The sequence below is a fragment of the Urocitellus parryii genome, chromosome X (genome assembly GCF_045843805.1).
Source record: "Urocitellus parryii isolate mUroPar1 chromosome X, mUroPar1.hap1, whole genome shotgun sequence".
NCBI lineage: Eukaryota > Metazoa > Chordata > Mammalia > Rodentia > Sciuridae > Urocitellus > Urocitellus parryii.
Window position 1 is genome coordinate 73,087,913 of NC_135547.1, and position 19,765 is coordinate 73,107,677.

The 19,765-nt window shown below is 35.0% G+C and overlaps 1 protein-coding gene across 1 annotated transcript in view; it reads right to left on the reverse strand.

Annotated features, from left to right (window-relative positions):
* Positions 1–19,765, reverse strand: part of Ophn1 (oligophrenin 1) — a 369,837-nt gene that overhangs the window by 71,266 nt on the left and 278,806 nt on the right. The window contains exons 16-18 of the mRNA XM_077793759.1: positions 15,318–15,402; positions 9,991–10,049; positions 8,788–8,893 (exon numbers count right to left, since the gene is read on the reverse strand). Coding sequence (XP_077649885.1) covers positions 8,788–8,893; positions 9,991–10,049; positions 15,318–15,402 — 250 coding nt within the window. The remainder of the gene's footprint in view (positions 1–8,787; positions 8,894–9,990; positions 10,050–15,317; positions 15,403–19,765) is intronic.

Here is a 19,765-nt window from a genome sequence, read left to right on the forward strand (position 1 = left end):
GACAGAATCCTTAGACAAATCTTAATGAAGTCTGTTAAGCCCCTGACAAAGGCTGGTTACCATTCAGATGATAATAAGCAGTAACCACTTAGGGACTTTGATATTGCAGGGCAGCTGATGGGTCCCTTTCAACAGCTTAAATACTTCTGCAATTAACCTTTATTTTTTAGTGACAGATTTTTTTTCAGATATTAAAATGGAAAAGTATCTCCATGCTGCCACCAAGTGATCTGGAATGGCTAAACCACTAGTGACAAAGCAAGAACACTGGCTTATCTCCTTTTGAGAGCTCAGAAGGGCACTGATGTTTGTTCAATGTTCAGCAGTTCTCCGAATCATCAGAACTGCAAAACAGCCATGTTCACTAGGGGCAAATTATTTAGTAAGATCACAGTTTGTGAATACAGGGCAAGGCAGGAGTTCACACCCACATTTGTTGGTCTCCAAACCTTAAGGTAGTCCCATGGCCTCCTGCTGCCTGCTTCTCTAGTTTCAAAGTTAGAAAAACCAAAGTTTCTGTGGGAGGCTTTTTAAAGCCAAAGCCACCTACTATTTCTCTGAAGGAGGTTCCTGGTGTCCCATTTAGGATACTCTTCCTTCTTTGCATTCTAATGAGACTTGGAAGACAAACTGTTCTTTTCATGTGTCATTTCCACCAAAGTTTCAGAACCACTGCTATAGATCAAGTATCACCAAACTAAAGTACTCATTAAATCCAGCCCACCATCTATTTTGTCATACTTGTTTCATTGGAACACAGCTTTCATAGTGACTTAAATGGCTGCTTTCATGCTATAACGATGAAATTGAGTACTTGTGACAGAGGCCATATCATTCACAAGGCCTAAAATATGCGTTTTATGATAGTTTACAGAAATATTTGTCATCCTCTGTTAGAGATTAAAGGAGTCAAAAACATTTCATCAAGCCAGGCACAGTGTTATGCACCTGTAATCCCATATACACAAGAGTCTGAGGCAGGAGAATCATAAGTTTGAGGTCAGTCTCAGCAACTTGGCAAGACTTTGTGTCAAAATGAAAAAAATTTAAAAGGACTGTGGATACAGCTAAGTGGTACAGAGCCCCTGGATTCAATCCCCAGTAACACACACAAAAAAATCATTGCATCAGATTGTTATGTAGATATGCAATTTGGATTCTGATTCAAAGGGAAAATTAATATATTTGAGACCACTGGAAAATTGAATAGAGAGTATTTGATGATATTTTAGAATTTTTATTCATTTCCAAATAATTTTATTATAGCTATGTTCATAGTTATCTTTTTAAGACACAAAGTGATACATTTATAGATTATGAAATAATTCTGATGTTTTGGATATTTTTTCAAAATAGTATGGGAGGAGGAGAAATGAATGGGGATATGGATAAAACAATACTGGAACTGTGTAAACAATAGTTAAAACTGGGTGATAGGCACATGAGAGCTCTTTGTATTGTTTCCTCTATTTTTCTACAGACATATTTGAAATCTTACATAATAAAATGTACTTCAAAAGGAAAGTAACAATGGGTGGGAGAGTGAATCAATGTCACAAATGAGCAGTCCCCTCCCCACCTAAGGATGGTGCCCTTTGTTCAGGGTAGACAGTTTTGGCTTTCTCTCTTGGTGTTATATTATCTATAATTTACTTTAATACTTAAACATAGTCTATGCAATGTCCTGAACCTCATCAATGCCATCAATGGTAACCACAGCATTAATTTAGGTACCACTAAGAAAGTAAAATAATTTCATATTTTTGAAGACATTTTAAGTAGAAAATAAACTAAAAAATGAACTAATATAACTGAAATGACTACAATGTGAGCAGCTATTATCAAATTCATGCATGCAGAGACTATGATAATTACATCAAAGCAGCTACCTGACAGTGATTTTAAGAAACTATTGATTCTAAGATGCATCCAGAATTCTGAATTTGAAAAAGAAAAATATCCCTAGAACTGATGAAATTTGGTATAGGTTCTTAGTCTTATGTGTACTCTAGGACTGTTTAGATATAAGTATAGTATTCTAATTATGAATACATACTTACATATTCTAAGGGTAACTAATCAGTACTTAAAGAGTAATTATAAGCCAGAGCAACTACTATAAGCTTTAGCTAACTTCATCTCCAATCAAATCCAAATCCCCATACCCATTATAACTTTAAATATCATGATAGATGGTAAAAATGATTTCTCAGTGCCAAGATGTGTTCAAGATATATGGATTGCGTGGGACTATTGTATAAAATCTCCCAGGCTTGCATGAACAGTGTAGTAAAATATAACCTTAATTGATCTTACATTAATTAGTAAGGTAGATTAAACAATATAATGTACTTCAGATGTGATGGAACATAAGGTACACATTGTCACCTAGGATTGATTCCAACAAAAAGATGGTTAGCTTGAATCCATCTTGCCTTTAGATAAAACCTGTACATTACAAGATATCCAGGCAATAGAGGAACAAGATAAAAAATAAGACAATGACGAAATCAGGCAAAAGTAGTAACAGTTTGCAGGAAAACAGGTCTTGTCAACAACTCAATGTCATGAACAGGTAGTGGGGTGGACTGAACTTGATTAAAGTCATGAAAATTGACCACTAGTTCAGAAAACACTTATAATGTGTACTTTTTGTGTCCAGTCGCTAAATGTTAATACTGTCTGGAAAGGTGGAAATTGTTGAACTGAAAAACATATGTTAAAGAATACCACAATATCATCTTGGTAAAAAAATATATAAATATGTGTGTGTACACATATACACACACAGAGAAAGATTAGAAAGAATGTGTATTATATATGTCCGTGGTGATTATTATTCAATGCTGGAAGTAAAAAATTTTTAGGTTTTGAAGTTCATTTTTGTTTTTGCTTTTCTGTATTTACTAATTTCTACAATGCACAGTATTGCTTATAAAATAACAGAAGTATTATTAAAAAAATAAGAATCATCCAGTAAGCCTAACAGCCCACAATCATTAGGATGCTAGCCCCGTCCTAAGATTATGAAAGACTCTTGCATTTGCAGCATATCCTTTTATTGCTGGACTCCAAATTTGTCACTATATTATTATCTCATCTGCTTTGAGTGAAACTTTCATGGAAGATACTATCAGAACATCTGAAAGGATGGGAAATGGGACTTCATTGAATTTACAGAACAGGCTGTACGACTCTTTGTGTATTGGCCTACTGATAAATACATGTATAAATGGGAGAATTAGTCCTGAGGCTTGCTTCTATTATAATATTCCACTAGTAGTGAGATTGCTGAGGAGGTGAGCCTTTAGTGTTCCCCTATCTCTGACTAATGGAAGTTACAGGTACCAAAAAGATCTGGATAATTGGGAACCACAAATTGGCTGAGGTCACTTTGCTTCTGCCTATTATTACTCTAGAAAACATGCTGGTGGTGGGTAAACATCATGAAGGCATAGCTATTATCATCATATAGATTATGAATGCAGCAATTGGCAGGCAGGATAATTATGTGCATTTTTAAAGTACATGAAGTTTCTTCTCCTGTGTAAATTTCCTAAATAGACCTAACCATTCTCTGTAATTTACATTTTATCTACAACTTTGATTAAGATGGTTTTTAAATATATTAAAAAATTGGAAACAATGGTACAATGAGCACTCACTGTCTATACCTAGATTCATGAATTCACATTTCGCCACATTTGCTTTCTCACTGTGTATGTTTTTTTCTGAACTTTTTGAAAGAAAAGTGATTGAAACCTAAATATTTCAGCAATTACCTTCAAAGAACAAGCATCTTTACCCTCAAATCAAAGTAACATTTTCACATCTAAGGAAATTTACAGTACTTCCATATCATCTAATATCCAATTCATGTACAGATTTTCTCAAATGCCACACAAAATGTCTTTTATAATTAAGTTGCTCAAATTTGGATCCAAATTTCATGTACTGAATTTGTTTGTTTCTTTAGTCTCTTAGTGTAAAACAGTATCCCTACCTCTTTTCCCCGTGGCATTGACTTTTTGATAAGTCCAAGCCCATTCTCTCATAAAATGTCAAACACTCTCTATTTTTCTATATTTTTATTGCCTATACACTGGACAGACTTAATTTAAATCAGGTTAAACATTTTTTACAAACATATCCTACAGATCATGCTTGATACTTCTCACAAAATCAAATTAAGGGGCAAATGAGATCAGTTTATACCATTATCAGTGATACTAACTTTGATCAATTACTTAAAAGTGGTGTCTATAACGTGGCTTCACTGTAAAGATCTGTTATTTCCACTTGCAATTAGTAATTAACCTTTGAGTAATACACTGAAATTATGTGACTATACTGTTTCTCAATATTCTCTTACCTAATAGTTCTGATCAATCTCTAAAACAGGGTAGTAAGGTTGCAAATTAGTGATTTCTCAATTTCTATCTTTTCTCCTACATTTATTAGCCAGTATTCTTATATAATAAACATTTTTCTTTCTTTTACCAACACCATGAGTTTTTGTTTATTTTATGGGTCAATATCATATGCTGCTACTCATGTTGCCTCCAAATGTCATCAAGTGTTAGTCCTTTCAAGCAGGTTCTTATGTCCATTTTGGATATGATTGCTATTAGCGTTTCAAGTCTTCCTTCCTTAGCCAACTGTATTGGATAAAACTTACTTTCCTTCATATATACTTAAACTCAGCCATTTCTTAAGCATGCCTGGTGCCTTTGAAAAGGGAATGCAATTTATAACCAAAGAAATCAAACACTAAGTGTATGCATTGCTTTTTGGGTAGAATCATTTCAAGACTGGTACAATGAATACAAGTTTTGATTTATTGTTTTATTTTTAAATTATAAATTCATATAGACATTCCCAATTTTACCGTAATGCTATAAAAAAATTCTTTACATCTTTAATTTTATATATATATTTATCTTTTCTTAAACCATAAATCTTGGCTTCTAACAACTTTAATACATTTATTTTTATTCTATCCTTGTGAGATATACATTTCAAATCATAATTATATCACTGCAAAAAGAAAGTTCTACTATATCATGTTAAAAACTTCTAATAGCTCTTCTTATTTTTAGAGCATATCTTGTGAAGGATGAATCATAGACTGTGTTGACAAATTAGTTGAAATAACGGCTTTCTCTATGTGATTATGTTCTCAAGTTGATAAACATTTAGATTCATTTACTTTTTTGGTGTTCAGTTTTAGGATTAATAATATTTTTCTTTTTGATTTAATGTTAGTTTGGGGTGTGAAAAACATCAATATGAGTTAAAAGTCAAAATCATATAAGGAGGTAGACTTAGAGCAATCTAGCTTGTTATCCCTTCCCCTTCAGCATTATTTACCACTGATTCCCTATACAAACATATTATTTGTTTAATTTTATAACTTTGTTGAGATAAATTTCATATACCATATATCCCCCTCTTTTCAATAGTTCTTAGTATATTCACAGAATGGTGCAACTGTAATCTCTGTCTAATTATTCCAGAAATTTTCATTACTCCAAAAAGAAACCCCATACCCATTATCAGTCAGTTTTCACTTCCTCACTTCCCAGCCCCTGGCAACCACTAATCCACTTTGTATCGGTCTCTATAGATTTATTATTTCATGTAAATGGATTCACATGTGGATTTTTTGTGTCTGACTTATTTCATTTAGCATAATGTTTTCAAGGTTCAACCATATTATACCATATATGTATAATCAGTATTTCATTCCTTTTGATGGCTAAATAGTATTCTTTTGTATGGAATATATGATATTTTGTTCATCCATTCATCTACTGATAGATATTGGGAAATTTTCCACCTTTGGACAACTATGATAATGCTGCTATGAGCATTTTGCATAGGATTTTGAAAGACAATGTGTTTACATTTATCTTGGATATATACCACTGAGTGGAATTCTAGAGAGTCATTTTTAAAATAATTTACTGTACTTCTTTTGACAAAATAAGAAAATATGTGTATAGATATGTAGAGTGTTTCCATATTCTTGTTTTCTTCTTTCTTCTTATAAAAACTTTAGCATATTATGTACTCTAATTTATACCTACCTCTTTCTGTTTTTTATGACCATACAAGACTGCCTGGTCAGATGTAACCTCATTTACTCTACAAGTTCATTTTTGCAACCTTTTGCTATTAAAATTATGCTGCAGTGACAAACCCTGTACACTTTCTGTTCTGTATCTGTGGAGGTGTGTCTTTAAAGTAGTTGCTTGAAAGTGGAATTGCTACTTCAAAGGGTAACTGAATATGCAAATTTGTTAGATATTGCCAAATCCTCTTCCTTTGAGACTCTAGAGAATCAGTACTGCAATGTATCTGAATGCCTGTTTCCCTATTGTCTCATCAACAGAGACTGTGCACTAGAATTTGCCAACAAATGATAGTTCAGTGTAAGATTAATTTGCATCTTTATTACTAATGAGTGAGCTTCAGTAGTTTTCCACATATTTAAAGGCACCTGTCTTTCTGTGATTAATCTGTTCATGTCTCTTTTGGTTTTATGTTTTTGGGGTTTTTGGTATTTTTTTGTTGTTTTTTGGGTTTTTTTTTTTGGTACCAGGATTGAACTCAGAGGCACTCAACCACTGAGCCACATCCCCAGGGTTCCACTGAGTTGCTTAGCATTTCACTTTTGCTGAGGCTGGCTCTGAACTCGCGATCCTCCTGCCTCAGGCTTCTGAGCTGCCTGGATTACAGATGGGTGCCATTGCGCCTGGCTGTTTTATGGATTTTGAGGACCAAGATTTTTGAAGTAAGCCAGGTGGCTAGCCTCTGGATGGGTGGAAGCAGGCACCCTGTTACCCACTACCAACAGGGACATTTTCATGAGTCCTTGGCTCTTGTCACATGTTGAGACACTTATAAAATCACAGTTTAAATTGTCTTTAAAGAGTATATGATCCTGTACCCTCACATGAAGAAACTAAGGTTCAAAAAATGGGAGATACTTTCTTTTGATCACATATAAATTAAAGGTAAAAGTGTAACTTGAACCCAATATTTCTTTGCCCAGGGAAATTTCAAATTAACATGCATATTTTCTATTATTTATTTTATTTTTTCTTACTTCTCTACTTTTACTAAGATGACCACAAATTACTTTTTGGAGATAAAACATCCCTTAATGTTGTATATTAGGCTAAAATGCAAACATTGGCAATAAATATAAATATAAACGCTATCCTCTTGTAAATTATACTTATTATCTATATAAGTGTATGTAATACTCATTTACTAAGGAAATGTTAAAAAATTCAAAATTAGAAAAAGCCCAACCTGGATTAGATATTTGGTGAGATATCATAGAAAGACCTGAAATCCAGATGGACAGAGTGCTCAGAATCTCTCACAGTGGGGTGCTGAGAGGGTCATTAGCCAGAGGCTCACCCTCACTAAAGGACTCAAGTTTAGGTGTTTGAAGTCCTCTCCAAATAAGGTTAAAATGTCTCATGATTACATTTTTTAATAAGGACAACTTTATTTGCTAAATATATGTTTTAAATGCATTGCAATTCCTCTAAGCTTACACCAAACTGTTTAATGTACCAGGAGAAGCCTTGAGAGTTAACCTGCCTGCTGAGCAGGCTAGCAGCAGAAATGAAACCAGAATCCATGCATGCTGACTCCTGAACACAGTGCTTTCCACATTTTATTGAGCCAGGTAAATTCATCTTTATTTACAACACTAAATTCTTTGACCAGGAAACACCACTGTGGGGCACAAGTGCCCCTTTCACCCACCTATCTCAGAGCCTATCACCAGGCTTACTGTCTGTAATGCTGTTTCTTTCTGCCACCAGGGCAAGAAATTGACCAAAATCTTAACAACTTTCATTTGTTGAGAGTCACCTATGTGCCTGTGCCATATGCTATACCTCTGTTCACTGGGTTTTGTTTTGAGGTACCACATATTGAAACCAGGGGGCTTATTCATGCATAAGCAAGCACTCTACCACTGACCTATAACCACAGACTTTTAATTCTTTTATTTTTGTTTTGAAATACGGTCTCACTAAGTTGCCCAGGCTGTCCTCAAACTTGCAATCCTCCTGCTTCAGCCTCCTGAGTAGCTAGGATTACAGGCATGCACCACCATGCCAAGCTGGCATTACTTACTCTTTTCTGTTTTCGTTTTTTGTACTGCAGATTGAATCCATAAGTAGTTTTCCACTGAAATATATCCTCAGCCCAATTTAGGTTTTCTTTTTGTTGTTGTTTTCCTTTTCAGTCAGGGTCTCACTAAATTGCTAAGGCTAGCCTTGAGCTTGTGATCCTCCTGCCTCAGCCTCCTGAGTTGCTGAGATTACAGATGTGCACCTGGATAGCTGTATTCACTCTGATACATAAGTCTTGTATGGTAGGCATTACTATTCTCATTGTAAAGATGACAAAATAGAGTCTCAGAGCAGTTTGACTAAGATTACCCAGCTAAATAAGTTATAGAGCTAGGATTCAAAACCAGGTTTATCTCTCAGTAAAACCTCTTCCCAGTCCAACTACCTGAGTGTTGGTAGTAAAACCTCTTCCCAGTCCAACTACCTGAGTGTCTTCAACTAAGACAATCTAGCTACATGATGGCTCTGAGAAGATACACACAATGGTAAAGGCAAAATCACCTTCCTCACATAGCACTCAGCCTGACCAGGAAGCAGTTGGGAGCAGAGACAGTTTCTCTGTAGCTCTCCCACGTGACCCAGTCCTCCTCCAACAGGAACTCTTTCTGAAAACTACACAGTTACTTACTTGACCAAGTGTCTTATCAGAAGTTCCAGCATCTCACGGTTCTTTTCTGGTAGCTTATAAACCAGGGAGTGAATAGCTCCTAGCCGATAATCCAGGTTATCAGACTCTGTCAGAAAGAAGAGTGTGAAAGATGTTTGGCTTTGTGGGCAATTGCATTGAACAAACTCTCATATGCACATACACATACAAACGCACAAGCAGAGACACACACACAAACACAGATACAGAGAAAGACAACCAGAGACACAGAGAGAATCAAAAAGATGAAGAGATAAATAGGTACAGAGACAATGACAAAGAGAGTCCAAGAAGAAAGAGAACAAAAATCAGAGAGAAAAAATAGGCCTTTTAAGATGAAGAAAAATTGAAGATAGAAGAGGAGAAGGAGAGGAGATGATAAGGCTGTTTTAAAGGCAATCAGAATTCTAGCCACAGCAGATTGTTCCTAAAATCCCTCTGTTTGACAACCCTTTCTCACCGACCTTCCTTGTGGTACTGTTGCTGCCTCTGGGTTCTTATGAAAATCAATGAGAGAGCCCAGAAGCACTGAGCAAGGCTCCCTCGCCTCAAAAACCTGTCAAGAGGTCAAATCCCCTGAATCCTTATCATTCTCCCTACACAGATCACCATGAAGGATAAAGGCTGTGTACAGGCAGGAGAGACAGTCATAAAGTGGTCTCACCCAACATGGCTAATGCTTCCTTAATGGCCAATCTTTGGGGTGACTCTATATATCCTAGTTCACATATATCCCTCTATCATCACCCTCATTTTTCATATCTAGAAAATGTGATCTTGTGCTAACAGATTAAGAGTAAGGACTCACAACATAATTGAAAAGGCATTTGAAAAGGCAAAGTGCTAAAGGAAGCTGAAACAGCAGTTGTAATGTAACCATTTTGCTGTCCCTTGTTAATGTGAGACAATTCTCTTGTTTTGAAGTAAGAAACAATAAATAAATAAACCAAAATCTTTATACCTGTCACATCCTTCAAGTTAGCCAATTTCTTCCAACCAACTCAGCTAACATTGATTTATGAAAAATCATATAACTCTTGAGTTAGCAAGCAGGAATATTCTCATTTGGCAGTGGGCAAAATCTGTGTTTTGGGTTTTTGTCCCTCAAGTAGTTTTCAAAATTTATTGTTGCAAACCTTACTAAGGAACCAGAACAACACAATAACTAGTAACATAAATACTTACTGGCAGCAGAGACCAGCTCTTTGTGAAGCCTATAGGTCATGACAGGTTCAGAAAGATTCCTGCAATTAATGAAGACTGTAAGTTCCTTTGGGGAGGGTGTAGCCAGACCTTGGATTCTCATTCTGTGGACTGTGAGGGCAATGTTTCTGAGCCCCACAGTCTAGTGTGATTGCATACATTTTTCTCTGTACCTAAAACAGTTCCTAGTAATTCAACCAAAGACCTAGAAAAATATAGACTAAAGCTTCTAAAAAGGTCTCTAATTGCTACCCAAAGATAATGGAAGTATAAATAAGTCCTGCAAAGTTCCAAAAGAGACACATTCAAAATGCTACCATGAATTCCTTACAATCTGATATATGCATAGAATTTCCAAGAACTTTTGCATCTATTCTTCCATTTCATCTTTCCAATGATCCCATCAGGTGGAACAGTTATTCAAATCATTATTTAACTGAAGAAGAAATTTAGGTTCAAATTTTCTTCATTTAGTCAAAAAATGTTTGCTGAGTATCTACTTGTTCCTGGAATTTTGCCAGGTTTGGTGGATCCAGAGATGAATAAGTACAGTCCAAACCCCCAAGGAGCTAATTCTAGTGGAGGAAAGAATCATACACAAAATTTTCCATGCAGTGGGACAAGTGTAAAAAATAAATATATGTTGTGAGAAAGGAAGGAAGTAAATAATAATAATAGTAAACTTTGCTTCATTTTAAGTGAATTGTGTGCTTTAACTCATTTAAATCTTATGATTACCCTGTGAGGTAAATACTAAGATTATATCCATTTAACAGATGAGGAAACTGAGACTCACAAAAGTTAAAGAATTCATCCAAGTTTACAAAACTAATAACTGGCAGAACAAGGCAGTTTGTCTCCAGACTCCCTGTTCTCAATTACTATGCTACATGGCCTGCCATTATTATTGTAGCAATCAGGGGATAATAGGTAATTGAGACCTGAACAAAAATAGTGGAAATAACATACAAAGACAAGGTGAAGAGGTTCCTTTGAAAGACATTAAAAAGACAATTGCTTTATTGATTGGGTATGATGGTGAGGGAAGGACTAATTTAGTTTGGGTGAGTAGACAGAATAGGAATGGATTAAGAGGAAAGAAGAGAGGCTAAACCAGAGGGAGTTCTCAGTTAGCCAGGGGAAAATAACTATTAAGAAGGTGAAAGCAGGGCCCTTGTAGGTCTGAAAAGCAGATTTGGAAATCATGAACCCAGAATGGTGGTTAAAATCATGAGAACAGATGGCCCTGCTCTAGGAGAGATGTCAAACTAACAGCCAAAAAAGGCTTTCTGACATTTCCTTTCTGATTGTTTTTGTTTTGTTTTGTTTTGTTTTATGTCTAGTACAGTGTATAAAAGTGAAATGGAATTGAAACAACAATCAAAATAAGAAAAGTTAAGATATTTCATATAAAAATCTCTATTTCCATCTCTGTTGAAAAATGGAATGATCTGGCTCCTTTGGATTACATGGAAGGTTGCAGAAGTAAAAAATATTTCTGTTTATGTATAAAGGGATTGCTATGCAAATAAAGGTTCATTATATAACAAGTTTAATATGAAAACTGTCTACTTCACTCATTTTCATTTCCTGGACCCTAAAGATATTTGAATTTTCCATCCCTCAGTGTAGTAGAAAGAAAACATAGCCCTGGGAAATATCAGGTAGAACGTTCATAAAGAAGATGGACCAGAATGGCCAATGAGGCAAAAGAAAATCCAAACTCAATGATATTACAAAATCCAAAAGATGAGAAAGTTTTAAGGAGGGTTTGTTAACAATTTTTAACTCTACAGAGAACTCAAGTAATATAAAGACTGTGTGCAGCACTAAGGGAGTCACTGGTGACCCTGGCAATAACAGTTTCTGTGGAACAGTAGAGGTAAGAGTCAGATGAAAATGGAGTTAAGAGTAACTGGGGGTTAAGTATATAGGACATGTACAGTACTTCATACAGAGGCTAGTGGGGATGGGGTGAAGCATCTCATAAGACTGGCTTGTCTTAATCCTGGTTCTAATTATCAGCAATAGGGTTAATAATTCCCAAGTACAGCTCAATCCAAGAACTTCTAACTGAGTTGCACTTTCAATTGCCTGCTTAACGTAGTGCCCTAGGTTCTTCAAAGACACTCACAATTTGACATATCCAAAAGCAAACTTGTTGTCCCTCTCAAATCTGGCTATCATGCATGACCATCACTTGGTTGTATGGGCCAGACATGTGGAAGCTGTCCTTTAATTTCCCTCTCCCCAATCCTCATATCTAATTCATCAACTCTATACTTCCTAAACTTTTTGAATATGTTTCTATCTACTAATCTTCACTGCTACCTCCTAGTCCAAGCAGGAATAACATCTCCTGCCTGGACCACAGAAGTAGCCTGCTTATTGACTTCCACCTCTACCAATTTTGTCTTCCTCTAATCTAGTATCCATACTATTTTTCCACAATACAAATCTCATCATGTAATGCCCCACTTACAACTTTTCTATAATCTTCTCATTCATGATAAATCTAAAGTCTAATTTTTAAAATGTCTTAAAAGGCCCAGCATCTGACCCCTATGTACTTCTCCTCTCTTTCTATACTGAATACCTACACTGGTCCATGTAGTTTCTTGAATGGCCTTCCTCCCCTCTGTCTTAAGGCATTTAGATGTACAGTTTCCTTTGTTAGGAACCACCCCCTCTCACTTGGTTCTAACTTATAGTTCAAACCAGAGTTTAAACAATCAGTAAAAGTCCAGTAATCCTATTTGCTGTGGCTATGTGATGTCCCCAAAAGTTCATGTGTGAGACAATGCAAGAATGTTCAGAGGTGAATGATTAGATTATGAGGGTCATAACCTCATCAGTGGATTGATCCAATGATGGGGATTAACTGGCGAGATGAAGTAGATCACTGGAGTGTGACATTGGGGTTTATATTTTGTCCTTGGTGAGAAGAGCTCTCTCTGCTTTCTGATTAACATGTTCTGCAGTGCTTTCCACTATGCCCTTGCACCATGAGGTTCTGCCTCACTCCAGGCCCCAAAGAATGGAGTTAGCCATTTAAGAACTGAGACCTCTAAAACTGTGAGCATCACGCAAACTTTTTCTCATGTAAAATTATTCTTGCCAGGTGTTTTAGTCACAAAGGCAAAAAAAAAAAAAGCTAATTACAATGCTATTAAATGTCTTCAAAGAACACTATACCTTCTTTTCAGAAACTTATTGTTGTTTGTTATATTTGTATGATTATTTATCTTCTATTTGTGCTCCTCAATATGAACTATTTAAGATCAGAGACCATATCTCCTCTCAATTGTATGTTTACTGTATAATATCCTACTTGTCATATAATAGGCACTCAGAAAATGTTGGCTAATTTAGAGATGAGCACTTCTGGAATGACAGAGCCAGTTAAATAAAAGAGGATAGACACAGAAGAGAGAAGGGAGTGATTGTTTTAATACTTTCCTGGAAATGTTAGCAACAAGAAGTTATTTAAAAATTCAGAACACAGATGGAAACCCAACTAGGAACACTTTTATCTTTAAGAAATCTAAAAGGTATTGATCAGCTGGTGCATATTAAAAGTTCACAGATAAGAGTCTGGAGAACAAATATCTCTTATTGGGGGTGTTGCCCACTCACAGTTTCAGGCATCTCATCTTTCAAAAGGGCAATATTATAAATTGTGGGATGAGTTGGAAATGATATAGGGTTAGAATAGTCTTAACCTATAAACACTTTTGAAAATACTGATTCTTTTTAAGGAAGACAGAGAGAGAAAGTATCAATTGTTCTCACCATCACAAGTCTTCTGAAAGTACTCATAGAATATTGTTTTCTGTTTTTACTAAATTACCCAACAATCCCATAAAGGTCACAGTCCCCAGCAATTGAGGACAAGGTAAGAAGACATCCCACTACCAGCAGCCCAATTAAGAGACACTAAGGTTCAAAAAATATAGATTTGATCATGGATATTATTTAATGTGGTAAGAGTGCACCTCAATTTCCTCATCTGTAAAATGGATACTGCATCACTAGTGGTACTCAGTTATTAGGAGAGAAAACAATGACACTGTCAATGTAACCAGCTAGCATATTGCCTAGCATAAAATAAACCTTCCAACAGTAGTTGCTTTCTTCTTTGGCAGATTAAGGAAATATACTTATGGAAAGAACATTCATGATGATGTTAACTTCTAAGATGATGATGCTATAGCAGGAGGTCATTTAACAGAATATAATCTATTGGGAATTAGTCCTGTGATGCCAAAAGAGCATGGTAGTTGAAAAATAAGACATTTTAGCATATAAAGTATTTTAGCATATAAAGCACATAATATGGGACATAAAAGGTAAAAAAAAAAATAGAATGATTTTAAATACGGATCTATCTTGGCTGAGTACAGTGGTGCATGCCTATAATCCCAGCTATTGAGGAGGCTGCAGCAGGAGGATCACAAATTTGAGGCCATCCTCAGAAACTTAGTGAGATCCTGTTTAAAAAAATTAAACATAAAAGGCTGGGGATGTAGATCAGTGGTAGAGTACTTGCCTAGCATGCATGAGCCCTTGGCTTCGATATATATGTATACATACATACATCATATATATGTATACATACATATATATGTATATAAAATCACTTTTATATCAATTTATGCCAATATATTGAATAATATATTCATTGTCACTGTGCACTCCAAATTTTGCTGGTAAGTTACCTTTTTTTTTTCCTTACTGCTGCCACTTTATTTAGTTCTAATAATTTTATGATTGTGACTGTATTTTCTTGATTTGTTTTTTATTTTCATCATATATATATATATATATATATATATATATATATATATTAAGGTATGGCACTCTCATGCGCGCGCACACACACACACACACACACACACATTACCCAATACAATTTGATATTTCAAAATGGTTGTTATTCACTAAAATATTTTAATAATCATGAATTTTCACAAGGTGTGATTTTACTAGTGAACCCATCATAACACTAACTTTATCTGCAACAATGGAAAAACTCCTTCAATTATTCCAAGAACATTGTTAAATACTGTACTTTTTTCAAAAACATTTTCATTAACAATTATAATTTCCATGTTTCCTTTGCTTAATTTCTCAGATTTAAAGAAAAGGTCTTCTAATGTACTTTCTTATTTGACAGAAATTCTCCTACTCTTTGTGTGCATGTGTGGTTAGTAATCCTATCTAATTTTTTGAAACTGTGGGTTACCTCTAATCTCCATCCGAATTTCATTATCTATGAAGAGCAAAATCCCAATTCAAAACAGGCATACCTGAGGTAGAATTTCAAGGAGCTGGTGATTGTCTTAATGTCCCAGTCACTATTATGAAAATCAACATCTCCTGGGCATTTGGGATCTATTTGAGAAAAGTAAACAAAAAAAGTTAATCTTCCCTAGAGTTTACCCTTTACTCCTCTAACAAAATAAAGTGAATTTATTAAAAGATCGTTACTCAAATGAGTTCTCAAGAGATCAAAATGTTACAAAAATAAAGTCTTTGATATTTCAACAAGTCCCTTGCATTATGGCCCAGCATGAAAGAAGCTTAGAAGTGATCTCTTCCATTCACACTACAAGAAAAAAATCTAAACACACTGAAAATCAACTACTCATAGATTCACCATAGAAGTAATAGAACTGAGGATCATGGGGAAAACTGTTGTTATACCCCCCCCAAAAAAAAAGAAACTATAGAGACATAGAGGAGGAAAATGAGAATCAAAACTTACTGTAGCAGAAGCCCAGGGGCAAAAATCTCCTAAGAAATAAATAGCAGGATAGGAAAACTTAATTTGTAATTGACTAACTGCTGGAGGCCCAATATGTATGAGTTTGAGAGAAAAATTCCTGATCCTAGAAGGAATCCCAGTTTTGTTTTAATTTTTATCTTCAGGAGCCCTGTGAGGTTCTTACAGTGAAGATCTGAGAAAAATCCTCTCATTCTTCTATGCTTCTGGAAAGGCAGAAGAAAAGTAGTCATCTTTATGCCCAATCTTTCTGTTCTTCTTAATAGTTCCCTGAAGAAAAACTATTATAGACCCTAATCTACTGCAGTTTGACCACAAAATAACTGAACTGGCTAAAGGGAAATATTCTACTCAAGACTCAGCCTGCTTTCCTATGTCTCCTGAAGGGGAAAAACAAAACATTACTGAGAAGTACTTGGGAAGGTCAAAGGCCAGGGCACAGCTTACTAAAAGAGATATAATCATAGGCTTAGAGAATATTTTCCCTCCGGTGACACCTTACCACCACATCACATGGGTGCCTGTATAATAACAGGAAAATATGACTAAAAGCTGTACCATTCACACAATATTTACAAAGTATCTATGTAATATCAAAGATAATGGGAGACAAAAACAAGAATAGCAGAGGAAAGCTTAGTCACAATCACCTACAGCTACAGCAAAGATTAACACTGGCTAAACTTTAGCCATATAAACATAAAACATCACACTAAAGTCCTATATACCTAAGTTTCTTTTACCTATTAAATAATATCTAGCCTGCAAAAAAAAAAGAAAAAGAAAAGGCATACTAAAAGACAGAAAATATACTCTTGAGAAGCACAGTGAACATCAGAAATAGACTTAGATATGGTAGCAATATTATCAGAATTATCATGCCAGTAATTTAAAACTAGTATGATTAACATGCTAAGGACATGGATAAAGTGAACAATTTAAAAGAGGAAATGAATAACATAGGAGAAACATGGAAAGTTGAAGAAAGAATCATTAGAAAAAAGAAACTGTAATAGGAAGAATGACTTTAAGGACCCATCAACAGATTGGGTACAACTAAGGAAAGAATCAGTGAGCTTGAAGAAATGTCAACAGGAATTTCTAAATCTGAAATTCAATGAGAAAAAAGAATGAAAAAAAGAACAGAATGTTTCAAAGCTATAGGACAGTTATGAAAGGTAAAATATACATGCAATAAGAATACCATATGAGATGCAAGATAAAAAGGAAAGAAATAGTTGAAGCAAAAATGACTAAGAATTTCCTAAAACTAATGATAAATGTCAAACCACTGATCCAGAAAATTCAGTGAACCCCAGGCAGGACATATACTTAAAAAAAATCTATACTGAAGTGTATTATATTCAAATATTTATACCTTTATTCTATTTTTTAAATTAATTTTTATTTTTTAATGTGATGCTACGGATCAAATGCAGTGCCTCATGCATGCTAGTCATGTACTCTACCACTGAGCTACAACCCCAGCCTTCAAATTTTTAAAAAATTCAAAGACAAAGGAAAAATGTTGAAGGAAGAAGGAAAGAAAGCACCTTACTTATAGAAGAGCAAGGATGCAAACAACATTGCTTTTCTCTATAGAAGCCATGCAAGCAAGAGGAGAGTGGAGTAAAATATTTAAAATGTTAAAAGGTGAATGGATAAAGAAAATGTGAGATACACACACACACACACACACACACACACACAATGGAATATTACTCAGCCTTAAAGATGAATGAAATTATGGCATTTGCAGGTAAATGGATGGAGCTGGAGAATATTATGCTAAGCAAAATAAGCCAATCCCCCCAAAACCAAAAGTCGACCATTTTCTCTGATATGTGGATGCTAATTTACAATAAGTTGGGGGCGCTAAGGAAAAATAAAGTTACTCTGCATTAGGCAGAGGGAAGTGAAAATAGGGGAAGGGGAAGGGAGTAGGAAGGTTAGTAGAATGAATCAGACATTATTACCCTATTACATACATGATTACACAACCAGTGTGATTCTACATCATTACAACCAGAAGAATAAGAAGTTATACTCCATTTATGTACGATGTGTCAAAATGCATTCTACTATCATGTATAACTAATTAGAACAAATAAAAAAGAGAAGACCAACAATAAGGTGATTTTTAAACTTGTAAATATTCAGCAGCTATCTCTGCAGGCTCAAAATGAGCAGTCTCATCGTTATTATACATATCTGCCTCAGACCCTCTTCTTGGTGTAGAGAAGAAAGAATGGAAGATAAACTCTAGCTCTTAGCTTCTCTGCAAGGAAAGAAGAAACTGTAACATATACCTAAAACGCTAACGTTTCTAGCTGCACCCCAAGGGACTGGCTTATATCCTACATCTCTCAAGGCAACAGAGCATCTTAGCACTCTCTAATTTCTTAGTGGCCATTAAGAACAATAAGAGCAGGTTGGACAAGCACATAGAGTTTTGAGGCATCTAAAATCTCTGGTCAGGCTGATTAGGGAGGAATGTCTCCTATAAAAGAGCACACTAACAAGACTGAGAGAGGTGGTTCTTTAATCTACTATGCAAAGGCTGACTTAAGGAAACAAAGTTAAGAAATAAATGAAACATAAGGCAATATGTTTCAAATAAAAATGCAAGATAAATCTCAAGAAACTGAACCTAATGAAAGGGAGATACTTGATTTACCTCAAAGAAAATTAAAAAGGACATTCATAAAGATACTCAGCAAAGTAAATATAGCAAAGCGTGAACAAACTGAAGTTCTCAACAAAGACAAAGAAAACATAAAAAAATACCAAGAAGAAAATCATGAAGCTAACTAACATAACTGAGCTCAAAAATTCAATAGAGTGGTTCAACAGCTGGCAAGATCAAGTCAAACTTGAAGACAGGTCATTGGAAATGATCTAATCTGAAAATAAAAAAAAAGAAAGAAATGATCTAATTGATTAAGGGGCTTACAGGACACCATCAAGAAGAAGAATTCAGGGTTGGGGCTGGCTCAGTGGCAGAGTGCTTGTCTACCTTGTGTGAGGCAATAGGTTTGATCCTCAGCACCACATAAAAATAAACAAAATAAAGGCATTCTGTCCATCTACAACTACAAAAAAAATTTTAAAAGAATAATTCATGCATTGTTATTATCCATATATTATATTATATATTAAGACAGAGAGGTGGTAAGACTAGATAATAAAACAATAAAACAATAATGTGATGAGAGAAAAAAGGGACAGAAAAACATGTTCAAAAAATAAAGGCAGGACATCAATGTTTATAGCAGCTCAATTCACAATAGCTAAGCTACAAAACCAACCTAGGTGACCATCAACAGATGAATGAATAAAGAAAATGTGGTCTATATACACAATGGAATATTACTCAGCCACAAAGAAGAATAAAATTATGAATTTTGCTGGTAAATGGATGGACCTGGAGACTATAATGGTAAGTGAAATAAGCCAATCCCCCAAAACAAAGGCCAAATATTCTCTCTGATATGCTAACCCACAACAAGGGAAGGTATAGAAGTTTACTAGATTAGATGAGGGGAAGGAAGAGATGGGAAAAGGAAAGAGAGTAGAATGAATCAGACATAAGTTTCCTATGTTCATATATATGAATACAAGACCAGTGCAACTTATATCATGTACAACCAAAAGAATGGGAAGTTATACTCCATGTATGCATAATAGTTCAAAATATATTCTATTGTCATGTATAACTAAAAATAACAATTTTTTAAAAGAAAAAAATAAAGACAGAAACTTTTCCGAGAAAAGATTAGAAATCTAGATCTAGCAAATGTGCATTCCTTTTCTCACTCACCACCCCTTTAATGATCAGAATGTCTATTGTGATCTATCTAGTTAGGGACAAATTCTGGATATGCAGGAGTCATCACAACCAAGTATTAAATTGGTTTTACTTGAGTAATCCTGGACCAAGACGTTAATTGCTGGTTTTCTCTGGAGGGAAAC